Raw genomic sequence first — 14,059 nt, forward strand, 5'->3', positions numbered from 1 at the left:
TCGGCGTCGAAGTAACGACGCTAGGCTTGGAGCGTGAGCCTCAACAGCCTCTGCTAATTCGATGGAGGAAGAACATGCCCTCTCAATTCTTCTCTTTCTTCTTTCTCTTCCCTGTTTTTTTCATCATCTTCTCCAACAGATCTGCAAACCATCTTCTTCTCAATTCATGGAGTTTGCTTGTAATTACCGGTTACCTACTGATACCAAACCGAGATTTTCGGTTACCGACTTGTCGGTATACCAATTATTCGGATCGGTGGCGGTTTGAAAATGCTGATACCGGAGGAGGTCGGTTCGGCAACGGTTTGGGGAAAAATGGATCGGTTTAGTACCGAATCCAGCCCTAGCTCTTGGGGGCACGTGGCTTTTGCTCTTTTTGTGATACTTTGGGCTACTGTTTCTGAACTTGCGGGGAAACGAATCTCTTGGAGTCCAGTGCCTCCAATTGTCTCTGATACTCTTCTGAAGGTTTCAGTAATTGCGATGGTTTGATCAGTCCTTGATCTAGTGCTTCCAAGGTTCACTTTGCTTCCCCAAACCTCCACTGGAGTTTTCTCTTCTTTGAAGAGCTCATCTCCACCGCCTTGCCCTTCTTCTGTGTATACCATCTCCCTTCTTTGATGGAGGACGTTGACACTGGCGGAATGTAAGGTCTGGTTAAAACCCCTTGCCGCTTATCTACTTGCTCTTCTTCCCTCGCGGTCTTCAACTTTTTGAATAAGTTTGAGTCCCTTGGAGAAAGAGTTTCTGAACCTTTGTATACTCTTGGGCTGCACGGTTGGAAGTTTCTAGAGGATGATACTAACCGTATTGGCGGCAGAGATCCAAAGCGGACAGTCTGGGATGTTTCCTCATCTAGGGCTTGAGTGTCACATTCTTCCTTGCACCGCGAGCATAGGACGATGGGTAAACGAGTCTTGGATTCCCGCTTCATGACTTTGTCTCCAACCCTTTTCAAATCCGTAGCCGCATGGTCTGGACTTTGATTCTGCTGATCTTTTTCACCCCATGCCACGTCCACCATGTTGATGCCGGTATCTGGGAAAGGATCTAGATCCACCAACGCTGCTGCTGTTTTCGGTGCCTCTACTTGCAAACTACCGTTATTTAACCAGATTTGGATCTGATCCTTCAGCTTAACACAATCGGCTGTATTATGATTCCACATATTATGGAGTTTGCAGTATTTCTTCCCCCTTAGCTGCTCTGGTTTGGGAAATGGGCCGAAGTCGGTTTTCACCATCTTCGCGGTGATCATTTCATCCAAGATTTCATGCGCTTTGTTCGCGTCGTAAGTATAACTTGCGAACTCTGGTTTGGTGAAAACCACCGACTTGAGTTTCACCGGCTCTTTGCATAGTTTCAGTTGCTTTAGCGTTGAAGCCTTTTTCCCGGTGAGTTCCAGGGCAGCTATCTCATCTTCTTCAGACTCATCAGCCTCTGCTGTACTAGATTCCTCACTCTTGTAGTAAGGATCGAAGGAACTGGATTGATGGCTGAGTGCAGCCACTATTCGGCGTTTCCCTGGGATGTATGTCCCCTTCGAGGCGTTTTTCATAGCGTCCATCTCCCTGAGCAAGTGCTCGAAACTTCCTACTTCTGTGATCAGTTCCCCCATGGAATTGAACATGCTTCCATGCTGTTTTTTGCGTTGGCGGGGCTCTAAGCCTTTGATTGCCAATTTCACCAGTTCTTTCTCCGGCAGAATCACGTTCAACTTTCCTTTTTGGATTTGAAAGCGCTGTAGGTACATGACAGCGGATTCAGTTGGCTGCTGAGCCATCTGAGTGAGTGAAGCCAGATCTACTTCCGGCTCGATAGTCCCGAAGGTTTCCTTGAACAGCTTCTCCATCGCGGGACAACTCGCAACTGATCCCAGTTGCAGCTTAGTGAACCAGGTGAAGGCAGACCCCGATAAAGAAGTAGCGAAGATGTTACACTTCAGATTATCATCGTTCTGGTACTGGCCACACTGTACTCGAAACCTAACCAAATGGGCCGCGACATTTTCGACTTCCTCTCCCGAGAAAGTAGAGAACGTAATGTTCTTATATCCCCTAGGATAAGGTGTCTGTGTAATATGCGGTGGGAAGGGCCCTTGGTAGGCCTCCTCCAGGTTAGGCCTCTGGTTCGCGGCCCTGATCATTGCTTCTACCTCCTCTCTCCTTATATATCTTGGATCAGGAGGAGGTGGGTGAACCACTGTATCATCAACTGGCCAGATCAGCGGTGGCGCCTGTGAAGCCTGATTAACCAAAGATATGCCGCCTCCATGGGTCATTTTGTGTCGGGTTGACGTCTGCGACATAAAACCCACTGCTGGCTGACCCTTTGTGGCTGTGGTGACCTTCGCTGGACTTTCAACCGTGTCGATACCATAATGGCTTGCTGGAGGTGGATTGTGGTGCACGTATTCAACTCTGTCGCTGTCATATTGGGGAAACAGGCTATGACCAACAGAGGCCCCTTCATTGATTTTCAAAGTCCTGGTTCCTTGCGTGACTGATGACGCGGCGTTGTTCTTCCCGCCCGTTGCCACAGTAGTTTCTTTACCTCTGACTGATATAGCAGTAACGGATGTGGCTGTACTGCCGCCGCTTGCTTTTTCTCGAGCATTTGGTGGTATGTACTTGCCTGACCCTGTAGGCTGGCCGAGGGACCCTAGAATAGCATTGGGGTCCCCTAACACCTTATTCAGGACATCTCTTGCCTGATCCATCTCAATTTTTTGCATGGCAACTTGGATCGCGGTATTGTATCCCTCACTGCGAATAGCCGCGACTTCTGTGAGAACGACCTTAGTCTGCGCAGCTTGGGCATTTATCAAGGTCACGAGCTGTTCATGTTGCTCCTGGGCTTGTCGTGACGTGTGGTCTGTATGCCCTTGCAACAGCTCCGCATTGAGCTCCATCTCCAGCCTGACTTTCGTCATCAGATTGTTGGACATCCGTCACTGCTCCTCGAATCTTTTAGCCGTCTTTGCCCAGAATGTACTATTGTTTTTTCGCATGATGTTAAGTTGCGCTTCCAGGCTGGCGTTTTCTGGGATAGGGATGGGTACAAAAACATCCGCTCTCACCTCGTCCTCAGCCACCCTGGTGGTATCAGACGCTTTTCCGGCCTCATTAGGCTGGGCGGTGAGAACTGCCTCGCCCTCAGTAGTGGGCTGTTGACCTTCTCCTCGTTCGGTCGTCATCTCTGTTGATGGCGTGTGGAGAGAAAATCTTTGAATTACTAATTCTTCTAAAAGACCACGACAGTCTGCACGCGAGTGTGGTCTGTAACTAGAGGTCTTATGTTTCGGGCAGTTAACGTAAACCTTTTGATAAGGGTTTGCGCTTGACTTCCCAATGGCTTCTGGAAGTCTGAATTGAAAGTAGCTGAATTCAATAAGACACTATGAATCAAGGTTTAGACGTGCGGCCCAAGTATAGTCGCCTAGACACAAACTTTCTTTCAAATCCTTTGGGCAACCTTACTGAAATGGCCAAGTGGGGGAGGGCGAACAAAAGAGGCAGAATCCATTTTGGCATGAACTACTCCCACATAGTGGTTTAGGCCCATTTGTACGCACTTCTGGATTCAATAACCTGTTATGAACGTTGTCCCCTTTCTAGACACCATTTCACATAGGCTATTCTTACTAAGATGAGAAAGATCATAAGTGTGAAGACAGTTCAACAAGTGTTAATAAAAACCGCCCTTAACCTTAAGGGACCTGAACTAGGCACCAATAAGGAGTTTAGGTCAATATTAACAAAAGAGACTTCACCTATTCCGTTATGATTCACAACCCTTTACTAACCTCAACTTCTTAATAGTGGTGTGATTTACAGCTCACAGTTTGTCCCACTGGGCGTGCCAAAATGTTTGGCTCCAATTTTGTTGCAGCTGGTCAACAGTCTCTTTTCTGCGCGAGCGTGCCAGCACCGTTCGGGTGCGGTCGTCGGGGGTGTCCCTTGACCTGACTTCTTTTGAGCGACTGTAGACGAGGAGAGCACAAACCTCGTCGTGGGATTCTTTATGCCTCGTGGTGAGGACTTTTGCTGAGCTTCTTGAAAATCACAATCGATACTCGATGTTGTAGATCGAGCAGAGCGAGAACCACTGGGAAGTAGAGAGAACTTGCTAAAGCGTGACTTTAGCTTGGCTGGTTTGCGAGGACGTTACCCTTGCTTAGCTGGTTCCATAACCGTTGTGGTCGTGGTACTACAATCGGCTCCCGAGGAGACTAGGACCGAAGTACGTTGACAGAGGGTTTGGTGGCACTGAAAGTCGGCTTCCGAGAAGACTAGGACTAGGAGTGTGATCACCGATAAGAGAAAGAGAAAGAGAGGAGTTGCTCTAGAGAGAACTTAGATCATCTTAGAGATGTTTTGATGTATGAATTGGTGAATTGTTCTATATTGTAGCCTCTATTTATAGACTACCAAGAAACACTATTTGGCCTTAAAAACAAATCATAATGGGTTAGGTTTGAGCACTTAAACACTTAATGGAATGTTAGGTTTGAGCACTTAAACACTTAATGGAATGTTAGGTTTGAGTCATTTTCTGCTCCCTTATCCTTCAATTTTTATCTCCATCAAGCACTCAGTTTTTGACCGTGACTTCTTCATAAGAAATGTTCCACTATGAGTGTAGATCACCCTGATAAATTTTCAGAGCTTTTCATATAGTGTTTGGGCCGAAATCGCTGCTGGACCTCTTACAGGTCCAGTTTCCAAGCCTTTCTAGACAAGGAAATTCCTTCAATTTTATCTCCATCAAGCACTCCGTTTTTGACCATGATGTCTTCATAAGAAATGTTCCAATATGAGTGTAGATCACCCTGATAAATTTTCAGAGCTTTTTATATAGTGGTTGGGCCGAAAACACTGCTAGACCTCTTACAGGTCCAGTTTCCAAGTTTTGCTTCTGCAGAAAATTGGACTGTTTGTTTGAAGGTTTTCCACTCCGAACGAGCTTTGGCACTCTTCATAAGAAATGATCAATGGGATGTCTAGAATTAATCTGGAAAGTTTCAACTGATTTGGAGTTCGGATGGTTAGTCCGCCATCCCTCATTTCTTGCTAAAGTTGATTTTTCATTTCCATGTTTGGTAGGCCTTATTTAGCCTCTTAATAATATATTTTTGAACTTATCGAAAATATATATGTGAGCCACTGATATTGGCTCAATTTCTCCAAGACACGCTTTGTCAAACCAAAATGCTCATTTTGGGTCCAAACAGAAGTCTCTTATGGTTTCTCTCTCTTCCATTTTCTCTCTCTCTCTAAGTAACAAGGGGGTGAGGGTAAAATAGTCTAAAACAAAAAAACAAAAAAAAACTAAACTTAATGGGGTATTAGGGAAGACTTCCTTAGAGTGTTTTGGGTAAGGGGGAATTAAAAAAACTTAATTAGGTAAGTGGGAAAATGGACAAAAACACTTAGTTAACATTTCATTAGTTGCAATTTCCATTATTTGGTTGTAAATTTTTAGAATTTGGAATGGCTAATAAATTAAGAAAGTTTAAAATAAACTAAATTTTTTTTTTAAACGTATTGTTTTGGAAACTAATAAAGAGATAAGAAGAAACCTTTGCAGGAAATTCGAAATGACACGAAATTAAGTGAGGAATTCATACAATCAATTCCTTCATATTTTTTTTTCCACAAAATTTTTTATAATTTCCATGTTTAGAATGTCAAACGAGGTAATTCATGTTTAAGAATTATCAATTCCTCATTTTTATTTAAATTCCCTCTTTTATTCCTTCATCCAAAGACAATATTAAAGCAAAAGAAAATTGCAATTGTTGGCACATGGTGCATATTGTAATTATGAGCATGATACTGTTAGTCTATTGCAACCTACAACCATTTTCACATTAGTGTTCTATATCAGATGGCCACAACAGTTCCATATTATGCAGTAATTAAGCATTTCCCATTGATCACTAAGCATTTCCCATTACCCATTTTTCAGTAGTTATTTGATCACAACATATGGCTTCTTTCAGCTCAGATCATCATGATCATGGGAATCCAGAGATTCTAGTACAAGAAAATAATCCATTCATTAGGACATTGACACTCCACCAGCCTAAAAAATTGAATGTTATCTCCAATCCCATGATCTTCCGATTGTTTGAGCTCTTCCTCAACTTCGAGCACGATGCCTTTGTCAAGTTAGTCATTCTCAAAGGTAGCGGAAAAGCTTTTTGTGCTGGTGGTGATGTTGTGTATGTAGCACGTCATCTCTACAATGTCAATTTGAGACCTACTCTCAATTTTTTCAAAATTCGATACACTCTAATGTATTTCCTAGCAACAAAAACTGTTGGAATGAGCTGTAAACATTCTTGTAAATATTTTGTAATCAATTAGGATTTAGTTTCCTATTGTAAGCAGTATTCATTGCCTTTCTTACTGTACACACAATGTAATTGTATATATTCCTCCTCAAGGAGAAGAATAAAGAATCACCAAATTATTCACTTGTTCTGATATGGTATCAGAGCTGTTCGATCCTAAATCATAGGACAACGCTCTCCTGCTTTCCAATCCCTGAATCCCGAATTCCGAATACCGAATCCCGAATATCGAATTTCCATCCCATTCCGCTGCAAACACAAACAACCAAAACACCAAAACAGTTCTAAACAGAATCGAATCGAAATCCTTACACAGCCATGGTTGACGACGGGAACCCGCAACGAATCCTTCCACCTCTATCATCTGCATCGTCATCCACAGTTCCACCTCCACCAATTGTTCATGTTCAGTATCACAGTGATAATTCACCATTCCCTACTGGCGTCATCTTAGATGAAACCAATTATTCTCTTTGGTCTCAAGTCATGGAGATGCGTATTGGTGCGCGCAACAAAGTCGGCTACCTTACCGGCACAACCGTCAAACCAGCACCCGGAGATCTCAACTATGATATGTGGGTCACTGACAACCACAAAGTCAAAAGTTGGCTTATTGATTCAATGATTCCATCACTGATGCAGAGATTCATTCGTCTTGGCACCGCTCGGGAAATCTGGGAAGCTGTTTCCAAGACCTTTTATGATGGGTCTGATGAGACTCGAATTTTTGAATTGAACCGGAAATCATTCACTACTCTGCAGAATGGTAGACCTCTCTCTACATATTATAATGAATTGATTGCTATTTTTCAAGAAATTGATCACAGGAGCACAACTCAAGAAGACACGGTGGAAGGAGTTACTCAGCTCAGCACCTCTATGAAGAGACTTCGGGTTCATATCTTCTTGAGTGGTCTTGATTCAGACTTTGACCAGGTGCGTGGATAAATTTTGAGGAAGGAACCAAAGCTGGATCTTGAGAGCAGTTATGCTTATGTGCGTATGGTGGAGCAACAAAAGAAGACTATGGGAAATTCTTCAATGAATGCAGAAAGTACAGTTATGGCTGTCAATAGACTTAACCTGGAGGGCTCCGCCTCAATGGCAAATCGTCCTCGACAAGGCCCACCTCCTGGATTCTCACAGACAAAACCCGGAGCTTCTCAACAAAGTTTTCAGCCTCGGAATAGCTCTTCCATCCGACCCGGAGGTTTGGTGTGTCAACATTGTGGGGATGCTGGTCATTCTAAGTGGAAGTGTTATGAAATTGTGGGTTATCCAGAATGGTGGGATTTCACCAAGAGGCCTCGGAAGAATATTGGAGGCAAAGCTGCAGTTGCAACTACCGAAACATCTCAAGAAACAGATACCCGCTAGCTGCCACAAGCAAATGTGACTCAAACAGGTAACCTTGGTAGGTCTCTCAATGTTAATGCCAGTGCTAGTAGTACTACATGGATAATTGATACAGGTGCATCAGATCATATGACTAATGACCCAAATCAACTCCAATCCATCAAACCCTCCATTCAAGCCATTATCTCTACTGCAGATGGTAGTCCTTCTCCAGTCACTGGAGAGGGTTCTATAATTTTATCTCCTTCCCTAACCTTGGATACTGTTCTTATTGTTCCATCTTTAGCTTACAACATATTATCTGTCGGCCAAATCACTGCGGCCCTATCCTGTCTAGTAATCTTTTGGCCTGCATTTTGTATATTTCAGGACATCCTAACCCGGAAGATTCTTGGCTGTGGTGTTAGAAGGGGCAATTTGTACTACCTCGACTTGACAGATAAGGGAAATCAGAAATTGGGACAAGCACACAAGGTCGGGGGAGTCGAAGATGCAAAAGCAGTAGTGTGGTTATGGCATCGTCGTTTGGGTCATTTGTCTTTTGGATATCTTCGGAAGTTGAAGCCTCATTTGTATTCAGTTGTTAGTGAGTCCGATTTTAAGTGTCATGTGTGTGAACTGGCCAAGAGCCACCGTATTTCGTATTCACCAAGTTTAAATAAAAGTTCAATTCCTTTCATGACTGTTCACTCTGATGTTTGGGGTCCAGCAAAATATTCTATTGTGTCAGGTGCTAAATACTTTGTTACTTTTATTGATGAGTGCACCCGGATGACATGGGTAATGTTGATGAAAAATAAGTGGGAATTATGTCAGGCATTTCAAGCCTTTCACAAGATGGTTTCTACCCAGTACCAGAGACAGATTCAGGTCCTTCAGTCGGATAATGGGGGTGAGTATACGAGTAATGCCATGGCAGAGTTTTGCCAGTCTCAGGGCATTCGTCATCAAACTTCTTGTGCTTATACTCCACAGCAAAATGGTCTAGCAGAACGAAAGAATCGTCAGTTGTTAGAAGTTCTTCGTGCCTCTCTCTTTGGAATGAATGTGCCTCGTGAATATTGGGGTGAAGCATTGAAGTCTGCAGCTTATCTTATTAACCAAACTCCTTCTAGTGTAATTGATTTTGAGACTCCTCAGCAAAAGTTATGTAGATTGGTCTCTGCTCCTACTTTACCCAATTTGGAACCTCGAGTCTTTGGGTGCGTAGCATATGTACACATTCCTAAACCTCTACGGACCAAACTTGATCCATGTGCCAAAAGATGTATCTTTGTTGGTTATGCGGAGTTTAAAAAGGGGTACCGGTGTTATGATCCTCAGACGAAGACTCTCCATGTTTCTTTGGATGTATCTTTTCACGAAGGTGAAGCGTACTTTCCAAGCAAAGCTCCTGAGCCTTCTCTTCAGGGGGAGAAGAGGTATATGGAAGAGAATTCTCAAGATATTTTCTCTGAAATCGAAGAAGTGGAAGAAAGATTGCTACAGCAGGTTCTTTTCGACCCTTCAAAGCAGGGCACTGACTCGTCAAATTCCACTCCAGTTGCTCCTGCTGATTCAGAGGGTTTTCCAGCTGCTCCTACCAATTCAGAAGTTTTTTTTGACCCACCAAATATTCTCGATCAGTCAAACAGGCCACTAGAACGAACTGAAGAAGAAGTTGATTTGCCCCCTTCTACACCATTGCATGAGGATACTTCCTGGGAGACTCACCCACAGGTAAACCCTTGTCAAGAAATAGTTCCGTATAATCCCATAGAGTCTAATCAATCATATGTTCCTATAAGACCTGTTGAACCTAGATATCCTCAAAGATCAAACAAGGGAATTCCAAGGAAACAGTATGAGCCTGATCTTAGGGCAACATCCAAATATCCAATTGCTAACCATGTGTCTACCCATAGGTTGTCCGAGTCATATGCACTAACTATCAATCAATTATCTATTGTGGCTATTCCTAGAACTGTGCAGGAAGCATTGGATGATCCAAAGTGGAGGACGACAATGAATGAAGAGATGGAAGCACTTCAGAAGAATGCTACTTGGGAGATTGTACCGTTACCTCATGGAAAGAAGACTGTTGGATGTAGATGGATATATACAGTGAAGCTGAAGGCAGATGGGAGCATAGACAGGTACAAAGCAAGACTTGTAGCAAAAGGCTATACCCAGAAGTATGGAGTTGACTACCAGGAGACATTTGCTCCAGTGGCGAAAATTAATACCATTAGAATACTTATGTCTTTGGCTGCCACTTATGATTGGCCATTACAACAATATGATGTGAAGAATGCATTCCTACATGGAGATTTAGAAGAAGAAGTTTATATGGATATGCCGCCAGGAAGTCAGTGCAAGTTGTCAGAGGTTGGTAAGGTGTGTAGGTTAAGGAAGTCGTTGTATGGCCTGAAGCAATCACCCAGAGCGTGGTTTGGCAGATTCACAAAGGCTATGAAAGCATTTGGCTATCGGCAGAGTAATTCTGATCATACTCTCTTCATCAGGCGCAAAGCTGGTAAGTTGACAGTGCTCATAGTCTATGTAGATGATATGGTGGTAACCGGAGATGATCCAGTAGAAAGGAAAGCATTACAGGATTATTTGGCGACTGAATTTGAGATGAAAGATCTTGGACAGCTGAAGTATTTCTTGGGAATTGAGGTGGCTAAGTCAAAAGAAGGGATCTCATTGTCCCGACGAAAATATGTCCTTGATTTATTGACAGAAACTGGAATGCTTGGTTGTCAACCAGTTGAGACACCTATGGAGATGAATCATAGACTAGGTGAATGGAAAGATCAAGTTCCCACAAATAAGTCTAGGTATCAACGTCTTGTTGGTAGATTAATATATTTATCTCATACTAGACCAGACATTGCATATGCAGTTGGTGTAGTTAGTCAGTTTATGCATGCTCCCAGTGAAGACCACATGAATGCAGTTTATCGAATTTTGAGGTATCTAAAGGCTGCTCCAGGGAAAGGATTGTTATTTTCCAAGAAAGAAGAGTTGACAATTGAGGGGTATACTGATGCAGATTGGGCAGGTTCAAAGGTAGATAGAAGGTCTACTTCGGGATACTTTACCTTTGTTGGAGGTAATCTCGTGACGTGGCGAAGTAAGAAACAGAAAGTGGTTGCAAGGTCTAGTGCTGAAGCAGAGTTCAGAGGCATGGCGCATGGAGTTTGTGAGTTGCTATGGATTAGACATCTGTTGAAGGATTTGGGCTTCAAGAGTAGGAAGTCAATGGACTTACACTGTGATAACAAGGCTGCAATTGAAATAGCACATAATCCAGTTCAGCATGACCATACAAAACATGTTGAGGTAGATCGACACTTCATTAAGGAAAATTTGGACCGGAAAAAAATCCGGTTTCCATTTGTCCAATCAGAAGAGCAGTTAGCAGATATTCTAACCAAAGCAGTTTCAGGAAAAGCATTTAACAGCTCACTTGACAAGTTGGGCATGATTGACATCTATGCACCAACTTGAGGGGGAGTGTTGGAATGAGCTGTAAACATTCTTGTAAATATTTTGTAATCAATTAGGATTTAGTTTCCTATTGTAAGCAGTATTCATTGCCTTTCTTACTGTACACACAATGTAATTGTATATATTCCTCCTCAAGGAGAAGAATAAAGAATCACCAAATTATTCACTTGTTCTGATAAAAACTACACTACAAGTTTCATTTCTTAATGGAATCACTATGGGGAGTGGGGCAGGTATTTCTATACACGGTAGCTTTCGTGTAGCAACGGAGAAGACAGTGTTTGCTATGCCAGAACCAGTTATTGGAGGGTTTCCTGATGTTGGTTCCTTTTACTACGTTTCAAGACTTCCTGGATTCTTTGGAGAGTATCTTGGTCTTACAGGTGCTAGATTGGACGGTCCTGAAATGCTTGCTTTGGGTCTAGCAACTCACTATGTTCCCTCATCTAACTTGGGTTTGCTAGAAGAAGCCTTAATAAGAAAACTAGGCGCCTCTTCAACTAATACAAGCTCAACTGATGACTATGCTATTATTTCAGCTATTCTAGATGAATACTCTGAGCAACCAGCTCCAAAAACCAAGAGTGCTTACCACTATATGGATGTTATTGACAAGTGTTTTTCTCAATCAACAATGGAAGACATATTAAGTAGCCTAGAGAATGAGCTTGCTACCATAATCAACATAACTGATCACCATGAATGGTTATCGTCAGCAATTCAATCACTAAGACAGGCATCACCAACAAGTTTGAAGATTACTTTAAGATCGATTCAAGGAGGAAGGCGGCTTCAAGGAGTTGGTGAGTGCATTGTTCGCGAATATAGAATTATTTCTCATGTTTTGCATGGGTAAATCAACAAGGACTTCATGGAGGGTTGCAGAGCTATGTTGTTGGACAAAGATAAGAACCCAAAGTGGAAGCCTTCTAGATTGGAGCTCGTCACGGACTAGATGGTTGAGCACTACTTCTTTAGGTTGGATGATGATGAAGAATTAAACCTCCCTCAAACATTCAATTTGCCTGTCACTGCCATTTCCAAGATTTAAGAATAAGAAGATTATCAAAAAACTCATCAAAAGCTAGCAACTTCTATAGTAAAGAAAGAATAAACTTGGCTGGAAAGATATGAAATGTTCTGGTTATATTAAAATGCATAGATCCATTCATAATTTACAACAACCTGATCGAGTTGGGATCACTAGATAATTATCGGTTCATCTTGTACTCCTATATAATATACTAGAAAATATCTCCTTTCTAATGTAATACTTATGCCTACAATGATTCATCTACTTTATAAAAATCAGTTAAAGAATAATATCCTACGTGTTAGTAGTACCTAAAAGGCTCGTGGTGCATTAATACAATTATCATGAAAGGCTCGCAATGCATTAATACTATATAAAAATCAGTTGAAGAATAATATCCTACTTGTTAGTAGTACCTAAAACGCTCACGGTGCATTAATAAAAGTATCATGAGACTTTATGATAAATTAACTTCAAATGCCAAAACTATAATTTGCAATCATTGATATATGCATATTTGCTCACTTAAGAGCAACTCCAACAGATTCTCTATAATTTTTGTATTATAGAGAAGTAAAAGTCAAAACTTTAGCCTATTTTTCTTCTCCAACTCCAACAAATTCCCTATTTTACAGCAATCTCTAAAATCTCCATAATTCTTCCTTAAAATTTTAGAGATTGCTGTAAATTTAGGAAATTTGGTTTTCTCTTTCCTCACTATTCCTAAAATGGAGATAGTTATAGGGAATCTGTTGGAGCAAAAGAGGCTCATTTTTCCTTAAAATAGAGAAAAATCAAAATATGGGAAAAGCTATTGGAGTAGCTCTAAGGGATAATTTTAAGGGACTGTGATGGACAAATGCATCTCAACCACATCTATTAAATATAAAAGTAGAAATGATAACAACTTAAAACTGTGCATTTATTTTCAGCCGTCAGATTCACTTGTCCCTTAAAAATTGTTTCTTAGATGAGCAGACATTTTCATATATGATATATTTTTTAGAACAACGTGCTAAATTAATAACTTGCTAAATTATATGATAATACATTTATTAAAAAAAATCATATAGACCCCATGTAATATATAACTTAATAATTCCTTGATTGTCACGCCCCGAATTTCAATCACAAGTAAAAATACAAAATCAACCAACACAAGAACCCCGGGCGTGATGGTTCGGACATCAAACAAAACAGTTAAGAAAATTTTCCTTTAAACAAAGGCAACTAGCTATGTCCTGAACCCACAATGTGAATACAGACTTGTTCTTTAGAGTCACATATTACATTACACAGAGTTTGCAAATTAAATTGCATTAACAATATAATAAGAAATTGCTCCTCAGAGCTTACTACACAGCGGAAGTCTTAACAACAGTAAAACCACAAAATTAGCTTCCTACCCGATCAGCTGCTACAAGGTCTCAGCTTTAGCCACGATTTCCCTGACTTGTAGGATCAACCCCTACACCATTGAATAGTGCACCGGGTTGCCACACAACAAACCTGGTAAGCTTATGAAAGCTTGTATGAGTAAACTCAAAACCACAAAGCAGAAACACATTCTCAAGTCACCTCTACCTAAACAACGATAAGCTCATAACTTACACCTACAACCATTAATTTCATATCCTTCCATATCATGCTTACATAAGTCAACACGTGACTAAAACCACATGCTCAGATTCTCAACCTAGCATCCAATTACACAAATTCCAGTCAAACAAAACTTCCTCCAAGCAATGTTTGTGTAATACCCCGGAAATTCGTTATTAATTTCTAAATGTTTCCTGGAATTAATAAGTGTTTGTTGG

The 14,059-nt window shown here is 41.5% G+C and overlaps 1 protein-coding gene across 1 annotated transcript; it reads left to right on the forward strand.

Annotated features, from left to right (window-relative positions):
- The first annotated feature begins 5,934 nt into the window (after positions 1-5,934).
- On the forward strand, positions 5,935-12,482 carry LOC133718169 (3-hydroxyisobutyryl-CoA hydrolase 1-like). Its single transcript, XM_062144987.1, has 2 exons — positions 5,935-6,333; positions 11,404-12,482. Exons 1-2 carry the CDS (start codon positions 5,991-5,993, stop codon positions 12,063-12,065), a joined length of 1,005 nt encoding a protein of 334 aa, XP_062000971.1. The 5' UTR covers positions 5,935-5,990; the 3' UTR covers positions 12,066-12,482.
- The last annotated feature ends 1,577 nt before the right edge of the window (positions 12,483-14,059 follow it).

The sequence above is a fragment of the Rosa rugosa genome, chromosome 6, assembly GCF_958449725.1.
Source record: "Rosa rugosa chromosome 6, drRosRugo1.1, whole genome shotgun sequence".
Taxonomy (NCBI): domain Eukaryota; kingdom Viridiplantae; phylum Streptophyta; class Magnoliopsida; order Rosales; family Rosaceae; genus Rosa; species Rosa rugosa.